General features: G+C 42.0%; 1 protein-coding gene across 5 annotated transcripts in view; it reads right to left on the reverse strand.

The window, feature by feature from the left end:
• Positions 1 to 5,367: 5,367 nt before the first annotated feature.
• LOC129831400 (CUGBP Elav-like family member 3) overlaps positions 5,368 to 13,326 on the reverse strand; it is a 62,680-nt gene continuing 54,721 nt past the window's right edge. The window contains exons 5-15 of one of the 5 annotated variants that reach the window (XM_055894775.1): positions 11,587 to 11,635; positions 10,764 to 10,889; positions 10,296 to 10,375; positions 9,908 to 10,051; positions 9,568 to 9,703; positions 9,235 to 9,375; positions 8,958 to 9,017; positions 8,742 to 8,846; positions 8,412 to 8,555; positions 8,042 to 8,190; positions 5,368 to 6,207 (exon numbers count right to left, since the gene is read on the reverse strand). In XM_055894775.1, coding sequence (XP_055750750.1) covers positions 8,063 to 8,190; positions 8,412 to 8,555; positions 8,742 to 8,846; positions 8,958 to 9,017; positions 9,235 to 9,375; positions 9,568 to 9,703; positions 9,908 to 10,051; positions 10,296 to 10,375; positions 10,764 to 10,889; positions 11,587 to 11,635 — 1,113 coding nt within the window. In that variant the 3' untranslated portion in view covers positions 5,368 to 6,207; positions 8,042 to 8,062. Of the gene's footprint in view, positions 6,208 to 7,473; positions 7,559 to 8,041; positions 8,191 to 8,411; positions 8,556 to 8,741; positions 9,018 to 9,234; positions 9,376 to 9,567; positions 9,704 to 9,907; positions 10,052 to 10,295; positions 10,376 to 10,763; positions 10,893 to 11,586; positions 11,636 to 13,326 lie in introns of all 5 variants that reach the window. The other 4 variants (XM_055894774.1, XM_055894772.1, XM_055894773.1 and 1 more) reach the window with 4 other exon arrangements.

Below are 13,326 nucleotides of genomic sequence, written 5' to 3' on the forward strand. Positions count from 1 at the left end.
GAACTGTAACTCAGTATGATAATTGAAATTGTTGCATGTTGCGTTTATATTTTTGCTCAGTATAGTTTAGCTATACCGCTGGAGGTTCAATATGGATAGGCTAGGTCTAGGGGCAATGGGAATCTCAGTGTTGTATACCCCCCCCCCCCCCCCCCTCATTACAATAATCCTTAAATTGGGTCTTGCGTCGTTCTACCTCCAAAAAGCACAAAAAATAGGATTTCGACACCCACCATCTCAGATTATTCTGGAATCGTTTATTTTAACGTTATTTTATTGAAATATAATTTGATCTCTGAAAAACTAAGGTAATTGATTGCATCCAAATTGGCCATTTTAATTGATATGATTCATAGAATATTCAATAAATATAGTATCTAACATCCGATTTGGACCAAACGTTTTTTCTAACAATAAGAAAGACATGAGGAATCCATAGGAATGGTCAAAAGCCCCCAAAGGAACCCCCCACTCCAATCCCAGGTCAACAACACGTATACAGTATCAGTTCTCTGTGTCTGACAAGTAGTATGGAGCTTCAGTTCTAAAGGATTGCTTCTTCATCCTGTGTAGTGTATTCCCAAAGAATTGGGTGATGTTTTCTTTTTTCCTGTTCAGAGAAATGAGTCATTGAAGTTTATGTCCCATCCTACATCCCAATGTTACCAGGTGCTGTTCCAGCTATTAGGTTTAAAAAAAATACATTTGACGAATCCCCCCTCCCCTCGATGTTAAAGGGATAGTTCACACAAATTACAAAATTCAATTGGTTTCTTTAGTAAGCAGTGTATTGACAAGGTATGACAGCAACCTATGCATTGGTTTTGTTGGCCACGGCTTCAAATGCAAACTTTTTATAATTTGTGGCACAAATCTAATGCAAGTCAATGGTGTCTACAGCGCCTTCCGAAAGTATTCATACTTAACTTATTCCACATTGTCGTGTCTTTGGCATATTTAAACTGAAGATTAATCTTTATCAACAATTCTCTGTAATTATTATTTACGTGATTAAACTACTTACAAAGAAATGATAGGGGGATGTGCCCTAGTGGGCTAAACCGGTATGGCGGCTTGTTAGACAGAGTGATAATTATAACAATTGAAATGCTAATCCTTTGCACATGAACGCTCACTCATTCGGGAATAATTGCAATCAATATATATATTTACGCTCAGTGTGTCGTCGGGATCTCTGTTGAAAAGTTTGTTTCTGTTGGAGAGTTTGTCCGCTCACTCTCTCTGTCGTGGTTAGATGGATAGTTCAGTGACATTCATTCATGTCGTTATAGGATAGATGTGTCGGCGGTTGTCGGTCTTCGCGTTCAATGATACTGAATTCCTAGCTGCAGACTAGTAATTAATATCAAAGACTTGTTCTTATTCTGTCGGTATCGATAGTCTAAGAGTTTAACCACGTGGGATGGTTAAAAGATTCAGCAATCTACTTAAACCTTATTTCCCTCTATGATAGAGGTACTGGTCTCGTCTCAACCCTTAGCCCCCTCGAAATTGAGGTAAGCTCGGTCTCCTCTCAAACCTTGGCCCTCTTGTTATCGAGGTACGCTGGTCTGGTGATAGAAAACCCAGGTGGGGGTTTTATTCGGAAGAGCAGAAAAGGGCCTGTCCCACGACGCCAGACAATAACTGTGCTCATGGGCGGTCCTCTCATTTAGTTAAACTCCAATTGGAGTTTCCTTCATTAAACAGTCCAAAATCACATTACACAATTGCACAAACAGTATCATCCTCACTCATTCATCTTATACAACAATTAGATGTAAGCCTCATATCTGAGGCTATTGTATAAACAGCGTTACGGTAAAGTGGCCGTATTGTCTCCCATGAGTTTCACAAAATTGTACCAAACGGACCAGTTCGTAGCTGGATTCTTCCCCGATCTTTTATACCTTCTCCAGAAAATAAATGTTGTTCGGTTCTCCAGTTCTGTGAGGTGGAAGAAATTCCTTTGTTCTCTCTATGAAACTCACTCTCTCTCTATACTGTCTGGCTATGGATCTTCCCTAGGAATGTATGACCTCTGACCACAGCAGCCTGGGTGTGGGAGACAGAGGTAGGGGGATTGTGCAGAGGTAGGGGGATGGTGCAGAGCTGTGTCCAAAGAGGGCAACGTCATGACATTGGTGTGCAACTTCGTTGTCGATTTGGCCTTGTGTTTTAGGTTATTGTCTTACTGAAAGGTGAATTCATCTCCCAGTGTCTGGTGGAAAGCAGACGTAACCAGGTTTTCCATTCCGTTTCTTTTTTATCCTGAAAACCTCCACAGTCCTGATAGGAGATTATAAGCATTCCCATAATATGATGCAGCCACCACTATGCTTGAAAATATGGAGAGTGATACTCAGGAATGTGTTGTATTGGATTTGCCCCAAACATAACACTTAGCCTCAGGACAAAAGGTTAATTGCTTTGCCACATTTTTTGCAGTATTACTATAGTGCCTTGTTGTAAACAGAATGCATGTTTTGGAAGATGTTTTATTCTGTACAGGCTTCCTTTTCACTCTGTCAATTAGGTTAGTATTGTGGAGTAACTACAATGTTGTTGATCAATCCTCAGTTTTCTCCTATTACAGCCATTAAACTCTGACTGTTTCAAAGTCACCATTGGCCTCATGGTGAAATTCCTGAGCGATTTCCTTCCTCTCCGGCAACGAAGTTAGGAAGGACGCCTGTATCTTTGTAGTGACTGGGTGTGTTGATACACTATCCAAAGTATAATTAATAATTAATAACTTCACCAAAGGGATTTTCAATGTTTTCTTTTTACCATCTACCAATACAGTGGGTACCCTTCTTTGTGAGGCATTGGAAAATCAAATTTTTTGAGGTTGAATCTGTACTTGAAATTGACTGCTCAACGGAGGGCCCTTACATTTAGTTGTATGTGTGGGATACAGAGATGAGGTAGTAATTAAAAAAATTATGTTAAACTCTATTATTACACAAAGACTGAGTCCATGCAGCTTATTATGTGACTTGTTAAGCACATTTTACTCCTGAACTTATTTAGGCTTGCCATAATAAAGGGCTTAAATACTTATTGACTCAAAACATTTCAGCTTAATTTTTAATTTGTAAAAATTTCCAAAAACATTATTCCACTTTGACATTATGGGGTATTTATTATGTGTAGGCCAGTGAACAAAACAATTATAAATAATAATTAGCACTTTAATCATTTTTAAATTCAGGCTGGAATCAAATGTGGAAAACTCAAGAGGTGTGAATTTCTGAAGGCACTGTATATTAGCTCTTTCACGCTTCATGTTCAAAACATCCTAAAAGTATCTAGAGTGTCTTCGGGAAAGTATTCAGACCCCTTGACTTTTTCCACATTTTGTTATGATACAGCCTAATCCAAAAAAGTATTTAAAAGAAAATGCATCCTCAGCAATCTACACACAATACCCCATCATGACAAAGCAAAAAAAATTGAAAATGTTGCAGATTTATATATATATATTTTTTAAACATATATTTACGTAAGTATTCAGACCCTTTGCTATGAGACTCGAAATTGAGCTCAGGTGCATCTTGTTTGCAATGATCATCCTTGAGATATTTCTACAACTTGGAGTCCACCTGTGGTAAATTATATTGATTGGAAAGGCACACGCCCCTGTCTTTTGGTCCCACAGTTGACAGTGCATGTCAGAGCAAACACCAAGCCATGAGGTCAAAGGAATTGTCCGTAGAGCACCGAGACAGGATTGTGTCGAGGCACAGATCTGGGGAAGGCTACCAAAACATTTCTGCAGCATTCTGCAGCAGGAAGAAGTTTGTAACCACCAAGACTCTTCCTAGAGCTGGCCGCCCAGCCAAACTGAGCAATCGGGGGAGAAGGGCCTTGGTCAGGGAGGTGACCAAGAACCCGATGGTCACTCTGACAGAGCTCCAGAGTTCCTCTGTGGAGATGGGAGAACCTTCCAGAAGGACAACCATCTCTGCAGCACTCCACCAATCAGGCCTTTATGGTAGAGTGGCCAGACAGAAGCCACTCCTCCGTAAAAGGCACATGACAGCCCGCTTGAAGTTTGCCAAAAGGCACCTCAAGACTCTCAGACCATGAGAAACAAGATTCTTTGGTTTGATGAAATCAAAATTGAACTCTTTGGCCTGAATGCTAAGAGTCACATATGGAAGAAACCTGGCACCATCCCTATGGTAAAGCATGGTGGTAACAGCATCATGCTATGGGGATGTTTTCCAGTGGTAGGGACTGTGAGACAAATCAGGAATTGAGGCAAAGATGAAAAGAGCAAAGTACAAAGACAGATCCTTGATGAAAGCCTGCTCCAGATCGCTCAGGACCTCAGACTGGGGCGAAGGTTCACTTTCCAACAGGACAACAACCCTAAGCACACAGCCAAGAAAACGCAGGAGTGGCTTCGGGAACATGTCTTTGAATGTCTTTGAGTGGCTCAGCCAGAGCCCGGACTTGAACCCGATCGAACATCTCTGGAGATACCTGAAAATAGCTGGGCGCGTTGCTGCACCTGACAACCTGACAGAGCGTGAGAGGATCTGCAGAGAAGAATGGGAGAATTTCCCCAAATACAGATGTGCCAAGCTTGTAGTGTCATACCCAAGAAGACTTGATGCTGTAATCGCTGCCAAAGGTGCATCAACAAAGTACTGAGTAAAGGGTCTGAATAGTTATGTAAATGGGGTATAATTTTTTACATTTTTTAGAAAGAAATTAGCAAACATTTCTTAACCTGTTTTTGCTTTGTCATTGTGATATCGTGTGTAGGTTGTTCCCCCCCAAATTCAATTTAATCAATTTTAGAATAAGGCTGTAATGTAACAAAATGTGGAAAAAGCCAAGGGGTCTGAATACTTTCCGAAGGCACTGTAAAAATGGATTGTGATACTCAATGTTACTTATAGTTGATTTGGATATAAAATGCTAATATAGGTACCATTGACTAAAAAGTAAACATCTGAAACCAAAGCATGGGTAGCTGTCTTAACTTGTTCAGACTGTTTACAGGGTAAGGAAACCAGTGTCATTTTGTAATTTGAGTGAACTATCCCTATAACATTGAGCTTTAAATAAATTATATTATAGCAGGAACAGCACTATCTAGTGGTCAGAACCTGGTAACATCAGGATGAAGGATGGGACATAAACCTAACAACTTTAATGACTTTCTCTGAACAGGTAAAAAAAAAAAAAGAATAAATGTGGGGTTGATTGTTTATGCTTTCATATGACAAGCAGGCTTCAAATATTTACTAACAGAGTAGTTTCCTACAGTAGAGTGAAAGCCAGAAAAAAAATATTTGGGGGTATGTATAAAAAAAAACACTGCTCTCTGTTGCACATCCACATACGCACACATCCTTTTCTAAACTGTACTTTATTTTTCTTAAAGACATGTTTTAAAACAGCAATTGTAGGGAATAAATAATTAAACAATGATTTTTTGATAATTACATTTATGTAATTAAACCTTCTACAATAAGTTTACCCATAGTCTTGTAGACCACAGGAATCTTCTATTTTCTAAAATAAAATAAAACAAATCGCCATTAACAAATAAATTAAATGTAAAAAATGTAGATACAAAAATTCCACCCAATTACCCTCCCTCCAACCATTATGCCAATACCAGTAGTAGTGGTTATAATAACACATTTTCATTATTTGACTCCATTTAAGACAAAGATATGTACAGTGAGAAGAAGTTGATTTTCTTCCTGTTGCAAGGATAGAAACCCCTTCTTTCATTTACTTTTAAATAATAAACTAAATCTACATACCAATTCGACCAATGGTAATCATACAGAATATTATTTCCCCCCCCCCCCGATAAGGTTACCATCCCACTTCTTCAACCCCACACATTGCCCTTCCCCCTTACGTTATGGACCACAAACCACACTATACAGTAAAACCCTGTTCATTAGAATAAGTGATATGCTTTTTCATGTAGACCTTGTAGCTGACAATACAGTATGTACATAATATGACTGAATCCAGCTGTGGAATGGTATGTGTACTCAACCACCCACCACACGTTTGTTATTTTGTCGTTACAGATTTTTTGTTATTGTTGCAGATACATATATTTATCATATTTTCTGAGAAGTGTTGTTGCTCCTGTGCTATACGGTTGGCGAAACAACCAAAAGGCCGGAACGTCCCAAGCAGTTTCTTGATAGAACTCTTATATCTTCCCTGGGAAAGAGAGAGACAGAAAGAGAGGATGAATACAAAGAAAACAAATATTAAAATCTTTTAGATGAGCATATATATATGGAGTATGTTGACACTCTTTGGAAGTATGGGAAAAACATCTGCAAACACGTTGGTTACACACATGGATGTCCTCATTTATAACTACACAAGCACGCCTAGTGTCCATGCAACTCATACAGTGACAACCATACTGCTGCATCGGTGTGCATTTATGAAATATTTTTTTGTATCGTTTTGGCAGGCAAATAAATTTCAAACATGCACAATAGGAATTCTGGGCGGTATTGTTTTTGTATCTCTTCTTAATACCCTAGTCTAATGTTACATCGCACTGACCAAACAATTGAGTCAAAGGAGATTCAAAATTCTTCTTAAATCACTTGAGATAAGAGAACGTTTTTTTTTTTAAAGCTGTTATATCGAAGGTTCCACATGAGACCGTAGCCTATGGCTTTAAGTTTGATTGGAGAATAGAAGTAACCCAGAATTCCTACAGAGGAATGCTGTTCCTCAGTCAGCAGCACGTGTGACGTGTCACAATGACAACCATACAGTTTGACCCAAAACCCTCACATGAACGGTATCTCACTTGGTACACACAAAACCACACACACTACTTTATTTATTAATTAATACACACAAGTACTTCATGTGGATCCGTACACGTACACGCACACAGCATCATTATGTCACTAACTTGTACTGTAGGTGGGCAACACATAGTTATTTTCACAATCAGTCATACCAAAAACAAACAAAGTTCAGGCACTAAGTCACTTGGATTCAATTACGACCTCACAAAAGCCCTGCACTCACCAAAACAACGACCAACTAAACATGGGGGATATGTAAGAATGATAATCATGACAAACAACAAAAAGGAAACTAATCAGAAATAAAATCCAAAGAAAATATTTAGATACATGTTTGATTTACGGTTAATGCTTAATATTGCTCTGTGCAATTTAAGAGATATTACAAAAAAATAGAATAGCCTGTCATGATAATCAATTGCTTACAAAATCTAAGGTACAGTGACAGTAATTTATCAGTGTTTGCAAGGATAGAAACAGTACAAAATAATAGAGGAAACTCACAACGCACCAAACACAATTCATGGTCGCCACAGCAACTCGCCATGCAGTTGAGCATGGTGAATAAAGGCAACGGCCAAAAATAAAATAGCTAATGGCAACCATCACAGGCAATATCGCCACAGCAACCAACACAGGCCAATTAACTTACAACGCTGTGAGAGGAAGGGGTTTTTAGCGGTTGCTAGGCAACCATAGCGACGTAGTCTCCACGATATATGTATGGACAGGACAGTCTTGAGTGTGGTATGATGGGTTTTTTTTCAGGAAAATGACATATGACACAGCACAAAAACAATAAATAAAAAGTAAAAAATAAATTAATGACGTATAATAGTTATTGTCTTCAACCTAATCATACAACACTTGTTAATGAAACATTTGTCTGGACTATATAAAATCTGCTTTTGAATAATGAAACATGTTGTCAATCCATTTGTCACGGCAGTGGTATGGCCTTATCTCAACAAACCAAGTAGTCCTATGATTTTGTCTAAATGTAATGTTTTAAACAATTACTGCTTTTAGTAGACTGTCACCTTACTCATGTGTGGATCTGGTTCACTTATTTTATCCCAGTTGATAAGTAATTATTTTAATACTGAGCTTCCACAAAATTTGAACTAATTATCCCATAACCTACCTTTCACAGTTTCTCAATGCCTGTCAGTCCCCCTGACCCGCCATCTCACACCTCATTCTCATCCCTCCTTGCTCACCTTCTCATCTCCCTTGCTCATTTAGTAGGGTCGGTTGGCATCCTTGGGCCTCTTGAGCTGCACCTTGAGCCTCTTCATGCCAATCTGGAAACCATTCATGGCCTGAATTGCCGTCTGAGCACTGGACGGGTTGTCAAAACTCACAAAACCTGAGGGCGAAGCAAACAGAAGCAAAACCTTATGGCCAACTCTGTGAAAGTATTAAACTACGAGAAGGGAGTATAACCCTTCCCAGCACTTCCTCCTCCTCATCATTGACCATGTTCTCAATGTGGCACACTATTCCCTATGGGCCCTGGTCAAAAGTAGTGCACTGCCTACGGTATGGGGTGCCATTTGGGACGCAGCCGTTGTCATCACCGTCACTCACCAAAGCACTTGCTCTGATTGGTGGCGCGGTCAACAAAGACCTTCGCTGAGATGACGTTGCCGAAGGGGACGAACATTTGCAGCATCTCAGAGTCAGAGAACTCCTGAGGCAGGTGATAGATGAAGATGTTACACCCCTCGGGCCCTGCGGAGAAGAAGAAGAATACAGGGGAAGGTTAGACCATCAAGGCTCCCTGAGGGGTTCTGACGTGACTTGAGATGATCAGGATGGAGGTAGTGATTGAGGCAGTCTAAACTCTGTGGGACACCAACATTGAAAATAGTCAAGAGAGAAAACGCATGGAAGGGAGGACAAGTAGGTAGGAATCACCTTCTCGTTGCTGCAGTTGCTGAGGCTGCTGATGTTGCTGCGCAACCATTGTGTGTTGGTGTGGGAATGGCTGCCCCACCATTCCATAGGCAGAAGGGTAAGTTGCTGTGGGTGTGTTCGCATAAGTAAACATTAAGGACTGTTGCGAGGGCATTTCAAACCTAAAATTCCCTCCAGGAAATTTTAAGGACTCAAATGGACTCACTACTGTCCCACCTGTGTAGTGCTGCATGCCTGCGTACGCTTGCTGAAGAGGATCCAAAACTGGAGTTTGAGCTGAGAGAGAGAGAGAATCAAAGAAAAATAACAGCCCGATTTATCAACTGCTATACAAACATGCTTTTTGGCGGATGCTTACATGCTCTAAATGGCATTTGGTGCCGTGCAACAGCTTACATTCTTAGTAAACAAACCAACATGCTAGATAAGGTTAATTTGCTTACATTTTCATAATGATTCTCTGATGGAAGCAAAGTCAGAGTAAGTGAGATACCTTGGTAAGAATGAACTCCATTGGTGTACAGGGTTTCAGACGCTGACTGTCCATTGGGTGGAGCTGGGACTGGAGGGTAGCTGAGTGGTGGAGGCAGAGCAGGCACCGGTGTGGCTGCCATGGTGGGCGGAGTGCTGGTACCTGCACAGGACGACCATTCAGGGGACAGGCAGACATGGTTAAACAAAACGCAGTAACAAATGCAATAAAATGGAATCAAAAGCAGACAAAAAAATGGGGCCAAGACTTTATATATAAAGAGAAACTGAGCCGAGCAGAGAATCCTGTGGGAGGGGATGAAGTGGCAGAGGACGGCAGCTTGTTATTAAGTACCTGAGGATGTAGTGAGTGATGTGATGGGCGTGGCAATGAGGCTGTTCGGGTTGAGGGCAGCCAACTGCTGCATGGTGATGGTGGACACAGGTGACAAGTACGCCGACTGGGCCACCAGAGCCTGCTGCTGCACCAGCTACAAAGACGAAAAAGCGAGGGCGTCTCATTCACTGTCAGGATCACATCCCAAATGGCACCCTATTCCCTATAGTAGTGCACTACTTATGACCCGTATAAGAAATAGGGTGCCATTTGGGGCGTAGCCATTCACTACCAGTGTGTTGGCTCGAGTATTCCAATCTCTGCATAATGCTTGGGGTTCTGTACTACTAGTACTCACTGCCTGTGTGTAGGCATTGTAAGCCCCGAGGTGCAAGGTCATGGGACTGATGACCCCCAGCTGGGACGCCACCTGCTGCATGCGCCTTATCCCTCGCTCTTTCTCAGAGTCGGCGAACTTCACCACCAGGCTGGAAGAGGCACCCTGCAGGGAGAAAGGGGGATATTACACAGTGAAAAGGAAGGACTGAGAAGCATACATTTTCTCCACTCCTATAAACTACAGTAGGCTGTTTGTATAGGAGGTCTGACAGAAGGAGCATTTAACTGTTGGATGAGTCTCTATGTCTAAATGACTGCTTTGGAGAGAGAGAGTGTGAGTGTGAGTGTGAGTGTGAGTGTGTGTGTGTGTGTGTGTGTGTGTGTGTGTGTGTGTGTGACTGACTGACCGGTAGAGTGCGGCTCCCATGCAGAGTGCTGATGGCTGCCGCAGCCTCTGCGTTGTTCTGGTACTTCACAAAGGCACAGCCTACAAAACATGACACATCGTCAAACCCTGGCCTCCCCGCACGTGACACGACATATCGCAGGCTACGGCCTAAAAAACGCATCTCACAAATCGTCACTTCATCAGTTGTAGCCACGTCATTAACCGTGGTCCACAAAACATTCATTGCGTCAATCACTCATAACCCATAAACTGCGTTGCGCATCATTACCGATGATCTATAAAACATATTGCATCATCGGTCATGCCTCATACAACAAACACAGGTAATCAAGCATCTATGTAAAGCCACGAGTTTAGATGTGACCGATTCCTGACCTTAAGGGTAATATTAGTGCTGTTGATGTGGTGGCGTCGATGGAAGGCTAAATGCTGTAGGGGTCAGTGTTGCAGTAATGGTGTTAGCTACCTTTGCTAGTGCCGTCAGGGCCGCGGAGCACAGTGCACTCTTCAATGTTCCCAAACGCCTCAAACATCTTCCTCACGTCCGCATCAGACTGCTGCTTCCCCAGCATGCCCACAAACAGCTTCCTGTCTTCTAAGGGGAAGATGAGGTGAGGGGCCAAGATAGGAACGCAAAGAAAGGAATGGACAGAGGGTGGGGGGGGGAGTGGGGGAGAAGAGCAGAGAGAGTGGTTGGTTGAGGGCAAGAATAGGCAGAGGCATAGATTATAATTGAATTATTTCATTGTTTACATTGCTTTATAAACCCAATATGTGTTCATCGATCAGCTAAAGTGTTAGGCATTCATGTGGGATGTTACAACATGCAGGATGTTGACGTCTGTGACTATTGTGCTAGAACCCTGCCATATACAGAAAAAGCCACCAGAGGGCAGTATCAAGGAAATCTGCTGCATAAAGAGCATGATCTGGCTGTGACTGGAATGCTCCTTCGTCATCTACTGTTCTGTACGCTAGGTGACAATGAAATACGCAGTTGGTTGAAATCCTTATTTTAATTACTTTCTCTAGTCAGGCACTTAAGAATGCTACTACTTTAATATTTGAGTTACTAATATTTCTAGAGGTATTGTTTAGAAGCAGGAGTTGCTTAGAAGCAGTGACGAGTGGGTATTTTTGTTGAAGCTGGGCTGGAGCCGTTTCAGGGTTTTGTCTTGAAACGTTGTCGTTAGTTTGAAACAGAGTGTTGTTTCAAAAAGGTAATATGTTAGACAGGTGTTTGAGAGGTGTTGTTTGAACAGGTGTTGCTATGGACGGATGCCTCTTACCCCCTCTGCCCTCGCTGTCTGCTGGCTTCACTTGAATGGGCCGGTTCATCTGAAATAGAAAGCCCACATTACATGGTCAGTAAGTAAAGTTGCTCTTATCCCAAGGCACATCCATAATTAAGCAGATGCTTGTTTAGTTGCATATGTACTGTACATACATGCATGCATATTGTGCATATGTAAGTAGAACACAAGAAAAGAGCTGGAATGTGAGCTGGCCACTCCCACTCCCTGGGCTTCTGATGAAGCCCTACCCTGCCTCAACCCATCACCCTCCTCATTTACTGCTCTCCTTTTCCTCTCCTCTCATTCCCTCTCAAGTATATTCCCTCCCAGAGTCTGTCAGTGATACTGTTCAAGATCTCATTCACTTTTCTTGTCCCCCCTCCCTCTCAAACGCTCTTATCTAATCCTGTCCTCTATCGTTTCTTCTCTCCCTATCAGGCATTAAAAAAAAAAAAAAAAAAGGAAAAGCACACACCCACGCGGGATTGGGCAAGTGATAAGATTAAGAATGCTCGCCGGCTAATCTGGATTACCAAAGCATGCTGGATTAGAATGGCGAAAGATTCTGAGCGGAGAGAGAGAGGGGGAAGGAGCTGTAAGAGGAGTGGATCGAATCAGAATCAGACCAGAATGAGGAGAGCGCAACCAAAACTAAGTAAGAAACAGACAACCTTTCACGCGTCATCAAAACCCAATCCACAAAAAAAATGACTTCACAACAGTTGTGGACCACTAACACAATCCTTATAATGATCTAGGCATAGCTAGGCACTTCGAAGCTCTCTCTCAAATGTTTGGCGGTGCAGTGAGAAGGAGAGCGGGTGGAGGGTGCAGAGAGGAAAGGGATTGGCGAGCAGAAAGGAGACGGGGCAGAGTGACAGTGTGTTACCGCTGGCTTAATGAAGGTCTTAATTATGGAGCTGGTGACATTTGAGCTAGTCACTGATCCCCGTCTCTGATTGATCAGCTGTGATCGGTCACCGGGAGACAGTATTGATCAGTGCTGGCAGGGCCCTTGCCACCTGCATGCACAAACACCATCACCAGCAGGCCGGGTGTTTCCTGATGGAGAACGAGCCATTGATTACGACAATGAATTCGATGACCGTGTGGATTGAGAAGCATCTGTTTACCGGGAAGGAATGAAAGCAGTAATTCAAACGCATGTGAACGTGGAGAATGTTTCCGGAAGTCAGTAAATAGAATTTAATTTTCTTCTCGGAGGTGATGTTTTTCCCCACGCCTCAAAATGTTCGACAAAGTCACCTTGGATAAAGTCACCTGCTAAATGAGTTAATTTAATTTGCGTCGGGTTAAAGATTACTGTATTAAAACACGCAAAACCAAAATATCCCGTCTTAGCCAACACTTGGACTTTAATGACAACCTCATCATGACGCAACAATTGTTTGATAGATTGCTCGTATAAACCTGTCTCAAATCGAATTTCAGGATATAAAAACGCCCTGAATAAAACAGAGTATATTTCATATAAACGCTCGGTTAGTCAATCTATGACTTGAGTGCTTCGATAAGGAGTAGAAGCAGAGCAGATGGCACAAGAGACTGGAATTAGAGTATACAAGAGCAAGGCTTGGAGAAGGGGGAGGGCCATCAAGGCAGTGGCACTCGACATCGGCACAGCAACCAGCCCTGCTCCTCTGACAAAGTCTCCACCTCACATTGCGGTCACCATGACACCCTTGTGATGAGATCCACAGCAGGTAAACAAGG

This window comes from Salvelinus fontinalis, chromosome 32 (assembly GCF_029448725.1).
Source record: "Salvelinus fontinalis isolate EN_2023a chromosome 32, ASM2944872v1, whole genome shotgun sequence".
Classification (NCBI taxonomy): domain Eukaryota; kingdom Metazoa; phylum Chordata; class Actinopteri; order Salmoniformes; family Salmonidae; genus Salvelinus; species Salvelinus fontinalis.